Genomic DNA, 19,467 nt, shown 5'->3' with positions numbered 1-19,467 from the left:
TTTAATGCCGTGATGTATTTGTTTCATTTTAGCACTAGGATCTACTTTGTATAATTGTTCTCTTTGCAGTTGCTGATAGAATTTCTCTGGACTATGTAGCAGCTAGCTAGGATACTCAATTTAGATTTGTTTTTTGGACATGTTGGAATTTTGATGTGGATACTGTTTGCAGCACGCTAAGTATGATTCTGTGTTGGATATACACTAATTTGTGCTCTAATTACACTGATGCATGCAAATGAAAAACTGGAAACATAAAACAAAAACAAAGACAAGGACAAACATACACACGTGTGCAAAACAAAGTTCATTTTGAAACCAAATGGTTTGTATCACCTGTTACATCAAGCTTTTGTCAGGTTTCTTACATGGGGTTTATATAACCGTAGGCCTGTGTTCCATGATTTTTTTTTTTTGACTTGGCTCTTGCAATTAGAGGCTGGGCTCCAAATAGGTGGGTTTTCGATATTGTATGCTTGTGCTCCATTCTTATTTTATTTTGGCTTGGGCTCGTGCATGTTTGGTTTGTGAATATTCTTGGCTGTAGTATTTTATGGGCTGGGTTCTAATTTTATTGCCCAGTAAAATGTCATTTTCTGGAGAGTCAATTTTCATAAATGAATTTCTATTTTCAGAAGGGCCGAAGAAATCTAAAAAAGACACCATCTCTGAAAGGTTGCTACTTTTCCTAATTGCTTTTCTACTTATGAGAGTATTGGGATTGAAATACTCAGAACAGCAAGACTATTGATGTTTTCCAGCTTCTGGTCAGAAGTCACAGCATATGATTGGAACAAAGCAGAAGGCGAATAAGGTGAAAGAAAGTTTTTTCATCTTAATCTCTTGGAGAATTTTAATTTTGAAGTATAGTTTATGATGGAGGACCGCTTGTGCCACCCTTGTTGGCTATGATTTTTATAACGTACTAATAAAAACATTGCAGGCTGAGGGACCAAGGAAAAAGGCAAAAATGACTGATGATAGAAAAGCTGGTCAGTTCCCCCTCTCCGTCATCTCTTTCTTGTGGGCATAAAGTTAGAAAAGACTGATAGTTTTGGAAGCATGTGTGACACATGTTTGAAATTAAGTAATTAATTTTAATTTTTGGACACGGCTGAGATATGTTTTGATACAGTGAGGACGCGTCTGACACTTCTTGCAGTGTTTTGTTGCCTTCTTTAATTTTGTTAGAAAAACCCAAAAAATAAAATTGAGAGGCCAAAAGACATAGACTAGAGTTTCTTGGACATTGAGTGGTTGGATTTTTGAGCCCTACTATGCCAGCCTTGCAGAGCAAGGCCGGACCTCCCAGCCCTCAAAATTCCCCCCTCTCTATAGCCATTCCCAGTTTTTCCATTATTAATTTTTTTTTTCAAAAAAAATAAAAATAAATTTCTTGATCCTTGATGAGCAATCATTCCTTATTGCTCGGGTGCTTATAGGTCCTGGGTTGAATCTCCAAGCCAACAAATCTCTTATTGCTAAGGACAGTATTGCCATCTTTTTGAGTTCATTGGTGACACAATATAGTGAACATACATACATTTAGGTTCAAGTTGTAACAAAGTGCAAGATTTTCTTCCTATTATATGCTTGCTCTTGGTCTCCTCTATTGTGGGTTGTTTTAATTGTATTTGTACCATTGTACTTCTATCATTCAGTTACTTTAAAAGGTAGAAATGTTCCTTACCATTCAAAGAATTATTGATGAACATATGGTGAGTGGCTTCACTAGTAATATTGTTGTACAATATGCATCACCCATTGGCTCATGTTTCTTCATTATATTTTGTATGTAGTTCTAGCAAAATTCTAGCTTATTGTTGGCTTCTTTGATGTTGTAGGAGAGGAAATCATAAAGAAGAACAATAAGTTTGAGGTATTGTCTTTTAGTTTCATGTTGTTTACATGATTGAAAATGTGTGACTTTTGCATAAGTTTTTGTGGCATATGCGGACTACATTTTAAATCCTTAATCAAGACATGCTCAATCTCCTTATTTTTTTTATTTTATTTTATGTTTTTTTGTGTTGCTATGTGATCTCATTCTGTTAGTCAATAAAAAGTTTCATCTTGTATTCTCTAACATGGAAAGAGGAGTGCACTTCATATTTTTTATGCTTCGAATAACCTGATTGTGTAAATTTTTTAGGTAGATAGTGCAATATGAAATGAAATTATCCCTTGGAAGACAGTTTTTCACACAAGTTTAAACACATTTTTTTTAGTTTAAAGTTTTTTATGCTATTTATAATATATATATATATATATATATAATTTTTTTTTTCTGCAATCCGATCCAGGAATTCTTCACTTGAATTATTTTCATTGGCTTTTAATACACCTCTTCAAAACTGTTACAGTTTCACCTTTATTTTTAGAAACTAGTATTTTGCAGAATCCATCATGTAGTGACCCTATAAAAGTTTACAGAAGGAAAACAAAAACCCCAGCTGCTTCAAGTGCATTAGCCCTAGAATCTAGCTCGAGTGGTCCAGGTCTTGCTTCATGTTTGTTTGTTCCTATTGTTTCCTCTCAGGTAAAGAATTCCATGCTTTGACCATGTGACACTTTCTCAAAGCATCGTTTACTCATGGGCTTTATTTTCCATGAAATTATTTAAATTCCCGTCCAAATTTTCCTTTTTGTCTACCTTAAAAAAATGAGGTCAATTTCCATTTTATAAAATTCTGTGCTTCCATGAATTGTTGAAATTTTTTGAGATTTTGAAATATCAACCTAGTTTTTTCTGCCTGGTAGGGGGCTATGGTGACAAAATTTGATTGAAATTAGAAGTGTCGCTTTTTTTTTTAGGACTTCTTTGTTAGAAAAGATGTAGTCCCAAGAGGAGAGGGGGGGGGGGGGGGGAGGTTAATTGGGTATTTAAAATTTAAGCTAATGCTTTAACAATTTTAATCACAACTTAAGCATGTGATCTAAATAAGCAAATGCAATTATCACAAAAAATATGAACAAATATAAATGTGCTTAATTTAAAGAGATTAGGGAAAAGAGAATAAAACCTGTATTTTTACAAGGTTCGGCAATCCTTGCCTATGTCTTTGCCTCAAGTAACCCACTTGAGGATTCCATTATGCACTCCTTCAATAGGTGGAGATTCTGGAGAAACCTCTCTTTTAGTAAGCGGAGAAGCCTTTACAATCCCCCCTTCAATAGGCGGAGACGCCTCTCTCTTTTACTTAGGCGGAGTTGCCTCTTTCCTTCAATAGGCAGAGTCGGCTCTCTCCTTCACTAGGCAGAGTCGGCTCTCTCCTTCAATAGGCAGAGTCGCCTTTATAGGGTGGAATCAACAAAAATAGATGTACAAAGAATGCTTCTCAAATGAGCGAAAAAGTACAATGAAAATAGCAAGCTAATACACTCTCAATATGATTATGAAATGAAGCCCAAGGAGTAACTAGATGGTGAGCACTTGGAAGATAAACAAAGAAATTGCAAAGTGTTGGAGAAAGATTTTCAACAAAAGATCAAAAGTTTGGATTTGTATGATGGATTTATATTTTTCTTTTTCTTGTTCCTAAAACAAGCTAGAAACCTTGTATTTATAGGCAAGATGGTCTACTAGTCGTTTTATGGCCGTTGGGTTTTGAAAATAATTGGTCATTTTGAAAACTAACCGTTGCGGCATTTTGCCGCGGTTTTCGATCCACCGAATTGAGACTCGGTCACCCAATTTGCCTGGTTCAGTCGCCTGAATTGGGATTTGGTTGCTCGAATTCCTTGGAGATTTTAACCGCGAACACCCTTCAGTATTTGGAGGATAACTTTTGCTAGAGAACTCGAAATAAAACGATTTTGGTATCAACACAAAGGTAAGAAACATTCCCAAAATTTTCGTGTTGAACATTTTTGAATATGGGAAGTTATTGATAGAGAAAATCACACATCAATGCAGTGGTAGAAAAAAGAAGGGGATTTGGAGAATCTTGTTTTGGGGTTTTTCATTCCAAAAATGATTTTAACCTTTTGAAATAACTTTTGGACTTGTAAAAATATTTTTTCAAGAATTTAAAAGGTATCTAGGTTCCAATTAAGTAACCTAAGAGCTTCTTAACATAACCAATGATAGTGTACTCACATAGGTCCTATTTGCAAAATACATGAATAAATTCTTTTAATTCTTTGAGTTTGGACTTCATGTGCTTCATCATAATCATAGCCATAGTCTTCAAGCTTGGTCTTAATAAGCTCCATGTTCATAGCCAAATAACATCGTCTTGTACGCTTCATGGCTTTCCAATTTGCATCTGTTATTGTGTTTTATTAAACATCCTAACCCGAGAGTATATAGAGTCAGAGGGGGGGGGGGGGTAAATGGACTCTTTTCGCGTGTTTTGATTTTTTCTACAAAATAGTCTTGGCAAGATGAAGGGGGGGGGGGGGGTGAATGGACTCTTTTCGAGTGTTTTGATTTTCTCTACAAAATAAAAATTTTGGCAAGATACAAACAATTATATCACAATAAATCAAATGTAAATCAAGCACAAGACACAAATAAAATAAAGAGCAGGGTAGAGAAAGATCAACACCGGGATTTTTACTTGGTTCAGCACCAAGTCTACATCTACGCCTTAGCACTAAGTCAAGAATTCCACAATCCACTAAGAATACTCCTTCACCAGCGGAGAAGCCTTACAACTCGGGAACAAATTCCTACACTCGGGAACAAATCCCTACACTCGGGACCAAATCCCTACCGCGCTCACCAAGAGCCTTCACTTCGGTCACAAAGAACCTTCACCAAATGCTTCACAAAGAACCTTTACAACAAGCAGATGATTTACAAAGAAATGCTCCTCAAATGAGCTGAAATCAATTACAATTCAAATTCACACAATTCTCTCAAGTAATGAATCAGACAAGATTGGAGAGCAAGAGAGAATAAGACTTGTAATGAAGAACTAATATGCAAAGTGCCTAGGTTTTGTAATCAAAGATGTTTTTCAATAAAAATGATCGAAAACCTTACTAAACAAGTCTAAGAACTTGTATTTATGGCCAAAATCACGAGCTAGCCGTTATTGGACCGTTGGGAGCAAATCTCAAAAGAAACTAGCCGTTTTCTAGCCGTTGGTGCATTGTTCATGATGCGCATCATCGACTATTGACCCCCACTTGTCGACTTGTAGCACTTTGCCAGCAATTGTTAACATTCTGCCTGGAATTGTTGACGAATTGCACCCAATCGTCGACGAGTGCCCCGAATCAGAAAAAGTCATCAACATGAAAGTTGTGAGATTTTTTCTTAGCTTTCCATAGACACCATGATCGTTCTTTTTGGACTTTTCTAGCAAAAGTTATGCCCCAAATACCTTAGGGTGTTCAGGAAATTTGATTGGTGCATAACTGAGGTTTTAAATCCAACCAGGATTAAGTTTGTAAAGGATTATAATACTAATATAATTTAAAACTTGTCCTCATGAAATTTTATTTTGAATATAAGATATCTTATATATGAAAACATATTTGAAAGCTCATTTTGATATCTTATATGCTAATATGTCCTTTCTAAAAATATACTTGACTTTCTTGAGGCTTTAGGACATAAAACATGGTTTGACAAAACCGAGACAAAGTATGAAGAAGTTTATAAAACCAAGATGTTGGAAACTTGTCCCTTAAGAAATTATATTTTGAGTTTAGGATTTTTTTGACAAACTCTTTAAATTAATTTTGAAAATTATGAATGGTGAGTTTGTGACTCGAGTGAAATCCTATAAACTCATGTGTCCTAGTATGCATATGCAATTTGCTCAACTCTTGCTTAGCTAGTTTCTCCTACTAGCGGGGTTGTTTTGAAGTTAGTCCTGATTGTGACAAGAAGTGAGTGACCGCCACATTATCTGTCTTTACCAAAAATTTGGACCCCAAGAGATAGTGCCTCTACACCCGAAGACGACGTACGATAGCTAGAAGTTCCTTCTCTTGCGCTGTATAGTTCCGTTCGGCATCCATTAATTTTTGACTTTCAAAAGCAACTGGATGTCTTTCCTGTAAGAGAACTCCCCCTATTGCAAAGTCGGAGGCGTTTGCTTGCACTTCAAATGACTTTGTCACATCAACAAGGGTTAGCACAGGATCTCCTGCAATTTTCTTCTTGCAATTTTTTTCTTTAGTTCAACAAATGCTGATTGACACTTTTTTGACCATCCCCATGGTACCCCTTTTCTCAATAAATTTGTTAATGACACAATTCTTCTTGAGTACCCCTCTATAAACTTCCTATAGGAGTTGGCCAGCCCCAAGAAGGATCGCAATTCTCTAATGGATGCAGGTGCTCGCCATTCATGGATTGTTTGCACTTTTTCCGGATCCATCCGTATTTGGTCCTCTTCAATGATATGCCCCAAGAATTTAATACGCTTTTGAGCGAAAGCACACTTCTGCCCTTTCACATATAACTGATTTTCCCTGAGCTTTTGAAAGGCTTGCCGAAGGTGATCTTTATCTTCTGCTAAGGATGAGTTGAATACAACCATGTCATCAAGGTAGACGACTACAAATCGATCAAGGTAGTCCCGAAAAACCTGATTCATTAGAGTAAAAAAGGTAGCAGGTGCATTTGTTGACCCAAAAGGCACGACAAGGAATTCGAATGTTCTAGACCAAGTGACACAAGTGGTCTTAGGTTCATCTCCCTTTGCAATGCGCACTTGGTGGTATCCCGATCTCAAGTCTAGTTTAGTAAAGTATTTGGCTGTACTTAATTGGTCAAAAATATTGGCAATCAACACAATGGGGTACTTGTTGCGAACAGTCACCTTATTGAGAGCCCGATAATCTACGCACAATCGCAGACCCCCATCTTGTTTCTTCTAGAATAACATTGGTGTAGACACCCTAATTTTAACCAAGCCGTTTTAGGAAGACTTGGCGCAACTGAAAGTTGACTTTATTCCCGGGAATGGGAGGATCCACTTGAGTCCTGAGTTTTTAAGTTGAGTCTAGGTATTTTCAAAATAAGTCCTTGTTGTTTTAAAATTGAGTCTTTTAATTTTTAACTTGGAGTCTTTCAATTTGAGCATCAATTTGAGCCCCTTTTATAAATTGAGTCTTTCAAATTTTTGTATGGAGTCGTTTAATTTTAAAATTGAATTCTTTAAATTTCAGTGAGTCATTTTTATTAAATTGAGTCCGGGTCCTTCTATTTCCGAGAATCAAGTCTTATTAAACCGAGTCTCTCTTTTTGGGAGTATAAAATTGGACAACAAGAAGTACAAAAGAGAAATACATATAAAAATACAAAAAAGAAAAAATACCAAGCAAAAACAAGTAAAATACAAAGAAATAAAAAATCAAGTCCGGAGTCACATGCATCATACCCGTAGAAGCTTGTCCAACAAAATTAAAGGAAGGGAATCAGTTGGTTATGGAAGCATGTGTGCAGAAGAGAAGCATGCGCACAGATTTCATTGCAATATTCCCTCCTGGGAATAAAGGAACAGATTATTGGAGGGAATTGTTTTCTGTTACGGTCATCTCGTGTCAAATCCACTACCTGGGTTCCCTATAAATTTGGGGGGGGGGGGGGGTTCTCCATTCATTCAGGGCACATATGCGCGAGGGGGGTGTCACTTTTCATCCTCGCCCTCACTCTGGTCTCCCCTCTTCTCCCTGGCCTTCACTCTCCATGTTCTCCATTCCCTCCATTTTCCATTTCCATTCTCTCGCACCATCTCCACGCATCATCATCTCCACGACACCCCTTGCTCCTCCTCACCATCTCCACTCTCTGCTCCTCACTCTCTTTCAGCCTCTCACGCTCCCTCTCGTGTAGCCATACAACATAGCCCAACTCCACGGCCAACCTCCCTTGCTCACTCGCTCACCACACCTTCCCGACGTCTTTGAGTCCCAGGCAAACCTCCATGACTTTCCTTAGCAACCTCACGATGCCCATAGCTACCAACTGAACCCAGCCGTGGCCATTTCATCGCCGCTCTCCTCTTCCTTCATGTCATTGTTGCCACAGTCACCGGCCTCTGCGATGGCGTTGGTCTCCACGGCACCACAACTATCTCACCCTTTCATTCTTCCGCTTCCTATTCCTCCTCTCCGGCGTCAAGCCGAACTAGCATCCCTTTCACGTCTTGTCATTCTCTTCCCCTTGCTCACGGATTCTCATGCTCACCCCGACACCTCTACCATCTTTAGCAATCGGACCCCATTTTCAAGCCGACCATCCTCCTGCAGATCTGACCTCATGGGCTCTCCATTCTCTCCCGAGCTCATTCTCCACGCAAGTCCCCTCTAGAAAACAACCGAGACGTCTCACGCTCACCCTCGCTCAGCGTCTTGCCCATATTCTGCTCCGGCCACCACTAGTAGCACTGCACGAGCCTCTCTCTCCATTTTCAGATCTCACTCACTCACCTCATTACTCTCTCTCTCTCGCACTCTGCTCACTCTCCCTCACGCCAGCGACACCATACTTTCCACGGCCATTGTACCACTCCCCAACCACAGTTCATGGCCAGCCCCTACTCCGATAGCCCATCTCCTCACAACTCTCACTTTCTCCAAACTCCTTGCAAGCACTTGTACATCAACCTCCTTGCTCCGGCCGCACCAGCAGCACTCCGCCACAGACCATCAACCGTGAGCTTCCTACACACACAGACGGGCAACTCTGGTGCATGCACCATCTCTGGAGGCCATCCTCAGCGCACACGACTTCCATCTCCGGCCGCTTCACGGCCACTTGATCCAGACTCCGATTGGTAGCCAGCTCTGGCAACCAACCTCCAGTATCAGCACCCCCGTCCATCAACATTAGCTCCGACCTCCCACTTCCAGTCTCACAGAGTAGTTATCTTTTCCAGTGCATCCTCGGCAGATGGCAGCTCTGTGCTTCCTCGCACGGCCAGCAGCGCCTCCTTCAACATTGTAAGTTTATTGATGTTTGCTTCTGAACTTCTGCTAATTCTGCTTGCGCGGGTCTTACATAGATTGGGATAGACATGAAAGTCCAGATCGACATGCTTTTGTTGTGGGTTATTGTTCTTGATTCTTGGTTGGAGGTTGGAACGTGTCATAGGGTGATGGCCTAAAGGTAATGCTTGATCTCTTTACTGCGTCTATTTGTGCTGGATTGAATTTTGTTGAGCTTGTGTCATTAGGAACTTCATAATGTGGTGGTGGAGTACGACGTAATGAGGTAAATCGATTTTATTGGATTCCTTTTGTCATGGTTGTTTTGGTAATCTGTTGAAAGTGTTAAAGTAGTTTGCTTCATATTTTGGTCATCAGAGCAGTGCACCCTTTCTCAACAGAGAATTGAACTTTGATCTCCTGGACACTGTTACACTCGGCCACACACACTTCTAAAACACACACACACTAAAAAACACAGACTCACACACACACACACTTAAACACACACTAACTCACACACTTTTACACACTAAAACGCACACTAACTCACGCACACACACATACACACACCTGCACACACACTTTTACACACTAAAACACACCTGCGCACACTTTTACACACACTAAAACATGCACTAACTCACGACACCACCAGTGCCACAATACAGCCGCATACACTCTCACTCACACAGTGACACACCCATTAACCCACACACCCATGCACACACGTTACCACTCACTTTTACACACCAGCCCACACTTTTTTACATGCTCTTACAGTTTTTTTTTTTTTTTTTCTTTTTACACACTTTAACATACACCTTTTCCCTTCCCCAATCCATGATAGCCCCTCGGTTTCCCAGTTCTGTGTTTGCTTGACAGTTTGATCTGCTGTGTGATTTCACATTTGAAAATGAGGGATTCTTGGTTCTACACGTGGTTTGCATTTTGCATGTCATATTACTTTTTATGTTTAATTCATTGCGATGATTACATCTATTAATTATGTCAGGCTTGGTTGTTATGTATTGATATATATATATATATGTGTGTGTGTGTGTGTGTGTGTGTGTAGCTGCAAGGACATGTGGCGTCACCCGAAAGGTTGCATGTGTCCGATTCTTTGGCCTTGATCGGGCCTTAAAATGGTTAACCCCCCCCCCCCCCTCTTAAACCGGTTCCCCATAACCAGTCTGGGTTCCTTGAGCCGGTATGAAACCGGTTTAAGTTTGTTTATTTGATGTATCATTATTTAAATGTTTAATAATTCACCATAATTTACAAAAATCCATAAAAATTCCAGAAAACTCCCAAAAATTCAGAAAAATCATCAAAAGATAAAAAAAATATTTTTTTTCCAATTTTTTTTTGTTTGTTTGTTCCTCCTAAAATAATTCTCATGTTGAAAAATCACCAAAAAAAAAATCAAAAAGTGCAGAAATTCACAAAATACCTTTTAAAACTCTAAAGAAATTTTCATGCTTAGAATATCATAAAAATTAAGAAAACTTAGGAAAAAGTTTTAAAAATATTTTCAGGATTTTCCTCATTTTGCTTAATTGCATTTGTGTTATTTAAAATTAGGGAAAAATTTTAAACAAATTATAAAAATAAATTTTGAGGCTAGAAAAAATGTTTTTGTACTTATAAAAATCACAAAAAATCCAAAAAAAATCAGAAAATATTTTCAAGGTCTAGAAAATTGTTTTCATCCCGAACAAATTGAAAAACCTCCCAAAATAGTATTTTAATACTTAGAAAAATCCTATAAAATTTCAAAAATCTTGGGAGTGTATTTTTGTACTCTATTTCCTCGATTTTCCGATTTCGATTATTTCAAAGGGAGGCATTGAGCTCTTCGGAGTATGGTATGCCCCGGTTATGAGGGAATACTTATGTAGTGTTTTATTTTGTACATTTTCTTCACACTTTTTGAAAGGGAGTAAAATAAGAAGGCTTATTAGATTTATTTTGGGATAATTTTCGATTAATTAGGTATCGTTCATAAGAATGGGTGCGTAGGGGGTGCTAATACCTTCTCTTTGCGTAACCGAACTCTTGAACCCGACTTTGGTAACGCAAACTGATTCTACCCTTAGTTGGGTAGTAATCAAGTGTTCTAACCACACTCTAAAAGGTTAGTGGCGACTCCATACACCATGTTTTCTACGAAAATATTATTTTAAAAATCCGCCTTTTTCAGTTTGCGTACCCTGGGGCAACAAGACACATTTGGGTGTTTCCGCCCCACGCAAGAGCATGTCGTGACAACTGGGGCCCCAAAAGGTGCTTTTGATGGCCAAATGAATCCTGCTGCTAGTAGATCATTTAGTTGTCTTCTAAGTTCAGCTAATTCAGGCGATGCCATTCGATAAGTGGCACGGGTTGGCGGTTTTAGTCCAGGCAAAAGCTCAATTTCATGGTCAATCTATCGTCGAGGTGGTAAAACCTTGGGGAGTTTTTCTAGGATTATCTCCTTGAATTCTTCTAAAACTTCCTTAGTTTCAATCGGATATACGCCTATTTCTTCATTTTCTAAAACTATCAGTTGTACCGCAAAAGATGATTCTCCCCTTTTCACTCCCTTCTTGAATTGGATGGCTGAAAGCAACTTCTTATTGAAAGTGTTGTAGGCTGCGGGAATAGCACGAGGGTTATCTCCCATTGTCACTGGACAGTTCGCAGTTGGGATCGACATTGAGCACGTAACCTTAAGAAAATCCATTCCCAATACCATATCAAAGTCGTCGAGTGGTGTAATAGTGAAATCAACTGTTCCTGACCATGACCTCATTTGGCAGGCTACTTTAGGCGCCACTCCAACCGTGGTTAACGCTTCAAAATTCACTGCTTTTAACTTTCTTACATCCTTGTCTACTTGTAGTTCTAACCGCTGGGCTTCTATGTCAGCAATGAAATTATGAGTGGCCCATGTATCAATCATGGCCTTGATTTTCTTTCCATTCAAAAGTAGCTCCATATACATTAAGCCCTTTTCCTGAGACTTGTTGGTAACTACTTGGCGCTCCAATGCCCCCAAAAATCTCAATGCTCCCACCATATCCTGTTTTTCTTTTGGGGTTACTGTCGGGGTTTCTGTTTCCCCTCGAAGGGTTTTCAGAGCATTCAAAGCCTTTTGTTCGGGGCACTTTGCCGCTCAGTGCGATCCCATGTAAAAGAAACATGAGACCGGTAGACGACGCTCCTCACCCCTTGGACGTCCGCCTCTCCACTCCTTAGTCATGGGAGCTCTTCTATCTTTCCATGAACTATTTGTTTTTCTGTCCCTTCCCCTATTTGTGGGTTTGAACAATTTATTGGGCCTTGAATCATTGTTGGTGGACATTGGGTAATTTTGCTTTCCAGGACTGTCTGAAAAATCATCCAACCGTTCAGCAGCAGCGAGGGTGGAAGAGAGGTCACTAACCCCTTGTCTATGCAATTCATTCTTCGGCCATGTTTTCAAACCTCAGAGGAACTGGAATAGCCTATCTTATTTAGTCATGTCTTTGATGTCCAACATTAGCGCATGGAATTCCCGTACATAACTCCTTATTGAACCGGTCTGTTGTAAATCATATACCTTGCATCGTGCCATGTATTCTACATTTTCTGGATAGAATTGTGTCTTCAATGCCTGTTTCAATCCCCCCTAGGTATTAATGACACACCTATTGTGCTGAATATCATCCCATTTAGTTTTCCACCACAATTTAGCATCTTCAACAAGGTATACTGTTGCAATATTCACTCGGTCCTCCTCTAGATCAACTCATGAACACTTGAAGTAGTGCTCCAGATCAAAGATGAAATTGTCCAGTTCCTTTGCATCTTGGGTATCCCCAAAACTTTTAGGTTTTGGTAACTTTATTCGAATTCCCTCACTAGGTTCAGTTATCAGCCTTCAGGCCATCTGTGCCACTGCATTCAATTTCACAGTCATCTCTTGTAAGTTCCTCTGAGCCTGGTCCATAGCGCTTTGGAAATTGCCTATTGCCTTCAAATCTTCTTTCAAAGCACTAATAGACTCCTTAACGTTTTCTGCAAGGAAATTAAATTTATCAATCAGCTCCCGTAGGGAGGCCTCAAGCTCTATTGGCTCTCCCTCTTGGGATGTTAGAAATGACAATATGCCCTCAATATGTTCCAGTCACTCTCAAAGGCTTCCAACTGCTCGATGTTCCTCTGGAAGGCCTCAAGCTCTATTGGCCTTTTCTCTAGGGATTTTACAAGTGGAATGAATTTTTGAAGTTCTACAATTCTCTCCTTAAGTTTTGATACCCCATAGAGATTCTTCTAGGGTTTTCTTCGGCAGCCTCAAGCTCTGTTGGCACGCCCTTCTCCTTTATCAATTTTGCCACCAACCCTTGGAGTTCAAAGCACGTTGTCTCCAAGGTTTCAAGTTTTGCCACCTTTGTCTCAAGCGCCTCAATGCGCTCTATCTTTACAGACTTGTTTCTCATGTTACCACTCATGGCGCTCGCACACACTGTGCTCTAATACCAACTATCATAGACTCCCAAAATAGGACTCAAGTAAGGGTTGTGTGGCACTCGTTGAGAGCTCTCCCCTGACAAATCAGCCAATAGTCACACGTTCAAGCCTGCAAGCGCGAGCACCAGATAAGTCTCAATACCCATGAGAAACTAGGAATGATAGGATATCACACGAGCAAGATATTCATATACACTGAATAATACTTCAACAATAACATATATCACAATCCAAGGCAACAAAACACCATAATGAAAAGGACTACTTGTATTATTCATATCCAAGAGAATAACATACAAACATTAACACAAGCAATCAAAGATTCATTATAAATCCCTAGAGAATACAATTAGAGTATTATCTCTCTCCCCCTTTTACCCCATTACATTGTCACTCCCTAACACGTTGCTTTATAGTTTACTGCATGACTCCTCTTTACTTTCATGTTTGCTTCTTGCTTTTGCTTCATTTGTATTTGATGGTTGTGAATTTTTTCATGTGGTGAACCTGTAGTATAGTTTTGGTTGACTAATTAAGCTAGTGTGCTATAACTAGTTCCGTACGATCCTTCATAAGGTGTGATGACACTTTCTTTTACCAAAATCAATAACTCAACTAATGGATTCGTCAAACTGGAATATCTGCTCAAGTTGCGATGCTAGAAAAAAGTAGCATCCCAATTGCCCAACTCAAATCTTGTATGCTTAAAAGAACTTGGTATCCTCTTTCAGTGTTTTCCACACTCCATACCATAAGGAACTCCTCGCTACCTTAGTAATTTGCCCATTATGTTCCGCATCATACTTCACTACAACACTTCTCTACAGTTCCTCCTTTCTCAACCAACCAACATAAATATGTAATACCGTTCACTTTGGAAAGCCTTATTGAAATGTTGAAGTTGATTAAACTTCTGACTCCCAAATCTCCTTTACAAAGAGCTTGTTTCACTGCCCACCTCACTAAATTATATTTAAACTTATTCACAATGCTGCCCCACTCTTCTGGGTATGCTCCAATATTCTCAACCTTGAAAAAAGGGGAAAATGACATGAAATATGCTTGCAGGTTTAAATACAATATTTCTTGGGCCTGATGTGCTTTTCTTAGGGGAAGGTAGATTGTGGACACCATTTTGCAGCAGATAAGCAGTGGAGGATATTCACCAGCAGAAAGAGAAAGTCATTCTTAAATTGGATTTTGAAAAGGCTTATGATTGGGTTATTTCATATCTTTTGGATAAGATTTTTGCTAGAAAAGGTTTCGGGGACAATTGGCATGCTTGGATGAGAGGGTGATAATCAAATGCTTTCTTTGAATCATTATCAATGTTAAATATAAGGTGTGGTTTAGGGACTTGAGAGGCATTAGGCAAGGCAATCCATTATCTCCTTTTTTGTTTGTTCTCATTATTGATATCTTGAGTAGATTGATAGATAGTGTGGGGGATAGTCGGATCTCATCTTGAATCTTGAATTTGCGAAGGTGTTTGGGCATTTGGATGGATGAAAGGGGATTCGTTTTTTTTTTTTTTTTCCTTAAATGAGAATTGTGTTATTTGAAATTCGAATTACCAAAATAGGAGAGATTTGAAGCAATATGCAAATATAAGGCAATCCACTCCTTGAATATTGGGACAGCCCTAGGCCCACACAAATAAGTCCAGCATTTATGGCAAAGAGAAGCAGCTATTGGGCCTGAAGCAGAGCTCAATTACCAGCAACATAGGGTAGAAACTGTGGATGGCAAAGGTGATGAGGAGGTGGCTAATGTAGGGGAGGAGGATGATGAGGGCGAGCATGAGTGAGCAGGGGAACTTGTATCAGTTGGATGGTGTAGTTCCTTGTTTGAGGAGAACACCAATTCATCAGGCGAGTTCAAAACTTAGCTGGGGTAGACTCAGATTCATAATGCCCGACACTTTGGTGCATAAATTGAAACTCCGAGTTGATTTTCTGGGACTTCTTGATGCAGCTTAATGACTCTAAAGTCTAGTGGTAAGCCGGGGCACATGAAAAGGTCAAGGTCATATCTGAGTTCATGAAGGTGCTGCCATTGGCCATGTTGTTGAAGCCCTAAATTGAAGGGTTGATTTGTAATTTCACACCAATTGACAAAAACTGCCAATGTAGCAAATTGGGAGAAAGGAGATTATAGCTAAAGGCGTGAAGCTCATTCTTGATCCACATTGGTGGCGTTGTGAGTCCCACAGATCTAGAGGTAGCTAGTGGGTGGTGGAGAGGTAGTTCCCTCTAGCACTACTAAAGTAATCAGAAAACTTTGCAGGTCATTTCTCCCTAGGCTGAATATATTTTTGAAGCATGAGATAGGTTGGGTCTGTAGTTTTGCTGACAGCAACGATGGTGAACTTCATGCAGCGAATTTAGCTTCTCTGTTACGACTTGCTCTGACAAGAGAGCGTTTGTGTTCTTGTTCTTCTTTTAGAGCTTGTACTCTTCTCTTATGACAAGAAGGGGGAGAAAGAGCAAGAGGAGCACTCCGATGCTACCGCCATTTGCTGCCCACGAGAAAGCAACCTGCTTCTATATCACAATCATATCCATGTCCGTCTGTGTCCACAACCTGGTCTAGTTGTAGCCCAGGGCTAACTGGATGTCGGTGGATTGGAGTCTAAACATGTGCTTGGGCATGGGCTGTCTGCATCTTCAAGATGCAGATTGCCCCAGATTCGTGAGTTTCAAATCGCCTTTTTTTTTTTTTTTTAATTAAAATTTTGAGTAACACCATTTTGGTAAAAAAAATAACTTGATGTAAGGGTGGTTTATTTTCTCATAAGGGCCATATCCCTCTTTTTCAAGCTTTTCTTTCTTTGTTCTTATTTATTGTTTTCTATTTTTAGAAATCTTGCACAATTACAAGTAAAATTGAGAAAGTCATGGGAGATTTTCTTTGGTCGGATGTTGGTAAGAGTAGAGATCATTTAGTTATCTAGAAGAATCATTTCGTCAGGGTTTAGGTCTTGGTAGGTTGGTGTCTAAAAACACTGCATTCTTGGGCAAATGGCTATGGTGGTTCCCATTAAAGGCAGACTCCTTTGGCATAAAGTTACATAGTAGAAATTTGGCATGTAGGATAATGGGTGGAATGCAAATTGGAGAACAAGATGCTGAAGTCTTTGGAGCTGTATTGCTATTCTCTCTTTATTCCTTGTACCAAATATGTTGTGGGAAATGAGTCTAAGATTCATTTATGGGAATCTGGTGGTTGATTCTGGGGTTTGCATTTTTTTCCTTGTTTTTATCGTCCCCCTTTGGTGTATTATGTCATTGGTCCCTTTCTTATCTTAAATGGGTTTAATACTTCATGGGATTTCCATTTCTACAAGTCTTTATGATAGGAAGTTAGGGAACTCTCTTCTTTGTTGGTGTTGTTGGAAGGATGCCACTTTTGGAATGGGAGGGATAGTCAGTCATGAGGTTTAGATTCTTCATGGGAAAATCTTATATATATATATATATATATATAATATTTGTGTGTGTGTGTGTGTGTGTATTTTAAGCATTTGACTAGAATTAGTTTGTTCCTTCCTCTTCATCGTTGTATTTAGAAAGCCAAAGTCCCCTCTAAGATAAAGGACTTTATTTGGTTGGTAGTTCTTAATAGAGTTAACACAAACAATTTGTGGCAGGGTTGGAGTTCTACATGTCATCTTTTTTTTTTGGGTTTTGTACTGCTCTTTCTTTTGGAGGATTTAGAATAAGTTGTTTGGTATTATTTATAGAGGATTGGGTTTTTCGCCTGGGATGGTGATGGATTTGTTAACCATTTCCTTTGCAGGTTTTGGGGAGGATGGAGACAGTTTGGTTTTGTGGAGCAATCTCATAATGAATATGGTTGGGAAGGAATGTGACTATTTTCATGTGCAAGAAGGTCATGGTCTTTGTTATGGGAAAGGATTCATTATTGGGCTTCACTTTGGTCTTTTGCAGCTAGAAAGGGGTCTCTTTTTGGGTTTACAATGAGATTTGGAAGCGGTTTAATTGTAGTTTCCTTTTTGTTTTCCTTTCCATGTGAGGATGCTTTATTCTCATTTTTGTGCATTCTTTCTATTTTCCTGAAATTTCTTCTTTGGTTTTTTAGTTAAAAAATTAAGTCATGTTTTGTTTGCAAAATGGAATGGGATAGGAAAGGAATGGAATGAGTATTTGAATAGAGTACGATGAAATCAAGTGATAAATTTGATTCTGTTCCATCTGAATCTATTCCAAAAATGGGAAATAGGATTCGCTGCTCCATTAAACTGATACTTCAAGACGGTGAGAATATTGTGGTTGATACAGTCAACAAGGGGAATTAGTTTTATTTTCGCTTTTTTCTGTTTAAGATATTTTTATTGGGATCACATCTTTTAGACTTTAGGATATTTTTATTAAGGCAAGAGCTAAGGTGGATGGTGGTATAACATTAAAAATAAATTAAGGAATGAGCATAGTTAGGACATAGCACCTGTACAAGATGAGAAAAGGGTGGGGCGGTTAAGATGGTTTGAGCATCTGCAGCATAGGCCAAAATAGTGCACGAGTAAGGAGCAAGCTAGTTACCAACCCTCAAATTGTCAGAGGGAATTGCCCTACATCAGAAAATGATTCATGTATCCAACCCAACCTAGTAGGACTTGTCATCTCTGATTTGTTGATGCTTATTAACTAAAGTAGGATTTAAGTTTATTCAGGTGTCAATTATTTTCTTGTTTTGAAAGCATTGCGAGTCTATAAAAGTCCTGTATTTGTTTTGTTCAGAGTTGAAGTGCAATTATGTTCTGTTGGACGCTAGCATCAAAGTGGTGCCAGAGCACTCTGCTCTCATTGTTATTGGGCTGGTTCACAATTTTAACTCTCGACAGGGATTACTGCAGTTTTCAACGTAAAATCTTGGTTTCCTAATTTCAACTTTGACTTTCCCGCATTAAAATATAATCTAGCATAGGTATAGGACTCCATTCTGCAATTGCTTGCTTTTTCCATCCAAAGTCAGTAGAGGCATTTTAATATGGTATTCATGAAATTTTGGCATCTTTGGTCATGAAACCTTGTCTCTTTGACTTTAGGTTTTCATGTACTGATTTAACTGTGGTCGTTGAAAGTGATTGTGCCCATGATGTTTAAATGGAGTTAGGAATAGATCCTGTGCAACTATGGTTGTATGTACATTCCTCCAGTGTTCTTTTACATATATGATTGATCCATTTACTAATCCCTGCAGGATGAAGAGGATGAGGTTGAAGAGTTCTCAAGTGCATCCCAGGTGTGATTTCTCATAAGACTTTCTATGCACTTTTTAAGTTGCCCTGAAATCTCCTCTAGTATCTGGTGACGTCAAAGTATCAGTGTTACAATCAACAACTACAACATAATAATGATCTTTTATGTAACATGGACATATTTTCTAAGTTTTTCGGAGTTGATTAATTTTATTTCCCTTCTTTCTTCCGTTCAGGATAATGATGGAAGTGATGAAGATTGGGCTGCCTGATAACAATCCTGCCGCAGCGAGTGCATCGGTGCATCTCAGAAAATTTCAAGAATGAAAATTTGTATTATTTCCTGGTGAAACCAGAATTCTTTTTTTAAGAATGGAAAGTTTAGAAAGACGAGAAATATGGAAATAAAACAGATTATTATTATTATTATTATGATTATTTTAGAATCTAATCTCGAAAAGGGTTGGATGTTTGAGGAGTCGTGGTCGACATTAGATCGTCTGGGAATGTAAGATATGAAAATGTGGGCATATAATGCCTGCTGCTTTAGATAGGCTTGGATTACAATGAGAATCTAACTTCAACGTACAAATACAATTAATGAAAATATTATTATTATTTAATGGTAATAATCAAGATAGCTATTATCACCCGTTTTTAGTATTTTGATAATTATCCAATAACAATAGATTATTATGACTTCTTGTTGCTAAATATTGTTATTTATTTTCAAAAATATTATTGAAATTATTATTTATTTTCTTTGTTACTATTACTTTCAAAAGTAATTAAATTTTCTTTTTGAAAATAAAATTTGTTAAATACTACTGCAATTGTCTTGTTGCATAAGCATATTG

The 19,467-nt window shown here is 38.6% G+C and overlaps 1 protein-coding gene across 6 annotated transcripts in view; it reads left to right on the top strand.

The window, feature by feature from the left end:
* The window catches only part of LOC131158413 (DNA-binding protein RHL1), a 64,648-nt gene extending 45,587 nt beyond the window's left edge, over positions 1-19,061 (top strand). For 3 of the 6 annotated variants that reach the window (XM_058113266.1, XM_058113263.1, XM_058113267.1), the window contains 6 exons: positions 636-675; positions 762-814; positions 944-992; positions 1,845-1,879; positions 18,613-18,654; positions 18,847-19,061. In XM_058113266.1, coding sequence (XP_057969249.1) covers positions 636-675; positions 762-814; positions 944-992; positions 1,845-1,879; positions 18,613-18,654; positions 18,847-18,882 — 255 coding nt within the window. In that variant the 3' untranslated portion in view covers positions 18,883-19,061. Of the gene's footprint in view, positions 1-635; positions 676-761; positions 815-943; positions 993-1,844; positions 1,880-2,433; positions 2,501-17,187; positions 17,463-18,612; positions 18,656-18,846 lie in introns of those variants that run through there. The other 3 variants (XR_009137480.1, XM_058113265.1, XM_058113264.1) reach the window with 3 other exon arrangements.
* The last annotated feature ends 406 nt before the right edge of the window (positions 19,062-19,467 follow it).

This window comes from Malania oleifera, chromosome 6 (assembly GCF_029873635.1).
Source record: "Malania oleifera isolate guangnan ecotype guangnan chromosome 6, ASM2987363v1, whole genome shotgun sequence".
NCBI classification, from domain to species: Eukaryota; Viridiplantae; Streptophyta; class Magnoliopsida; order Santalales; family Ximeniaceae; genus Malania; species Malania oleifera.
Note: the sequence above shows the minus strand (reverse complement) of the source record. Positions and strands in the feature narration are given on the sequence as shown.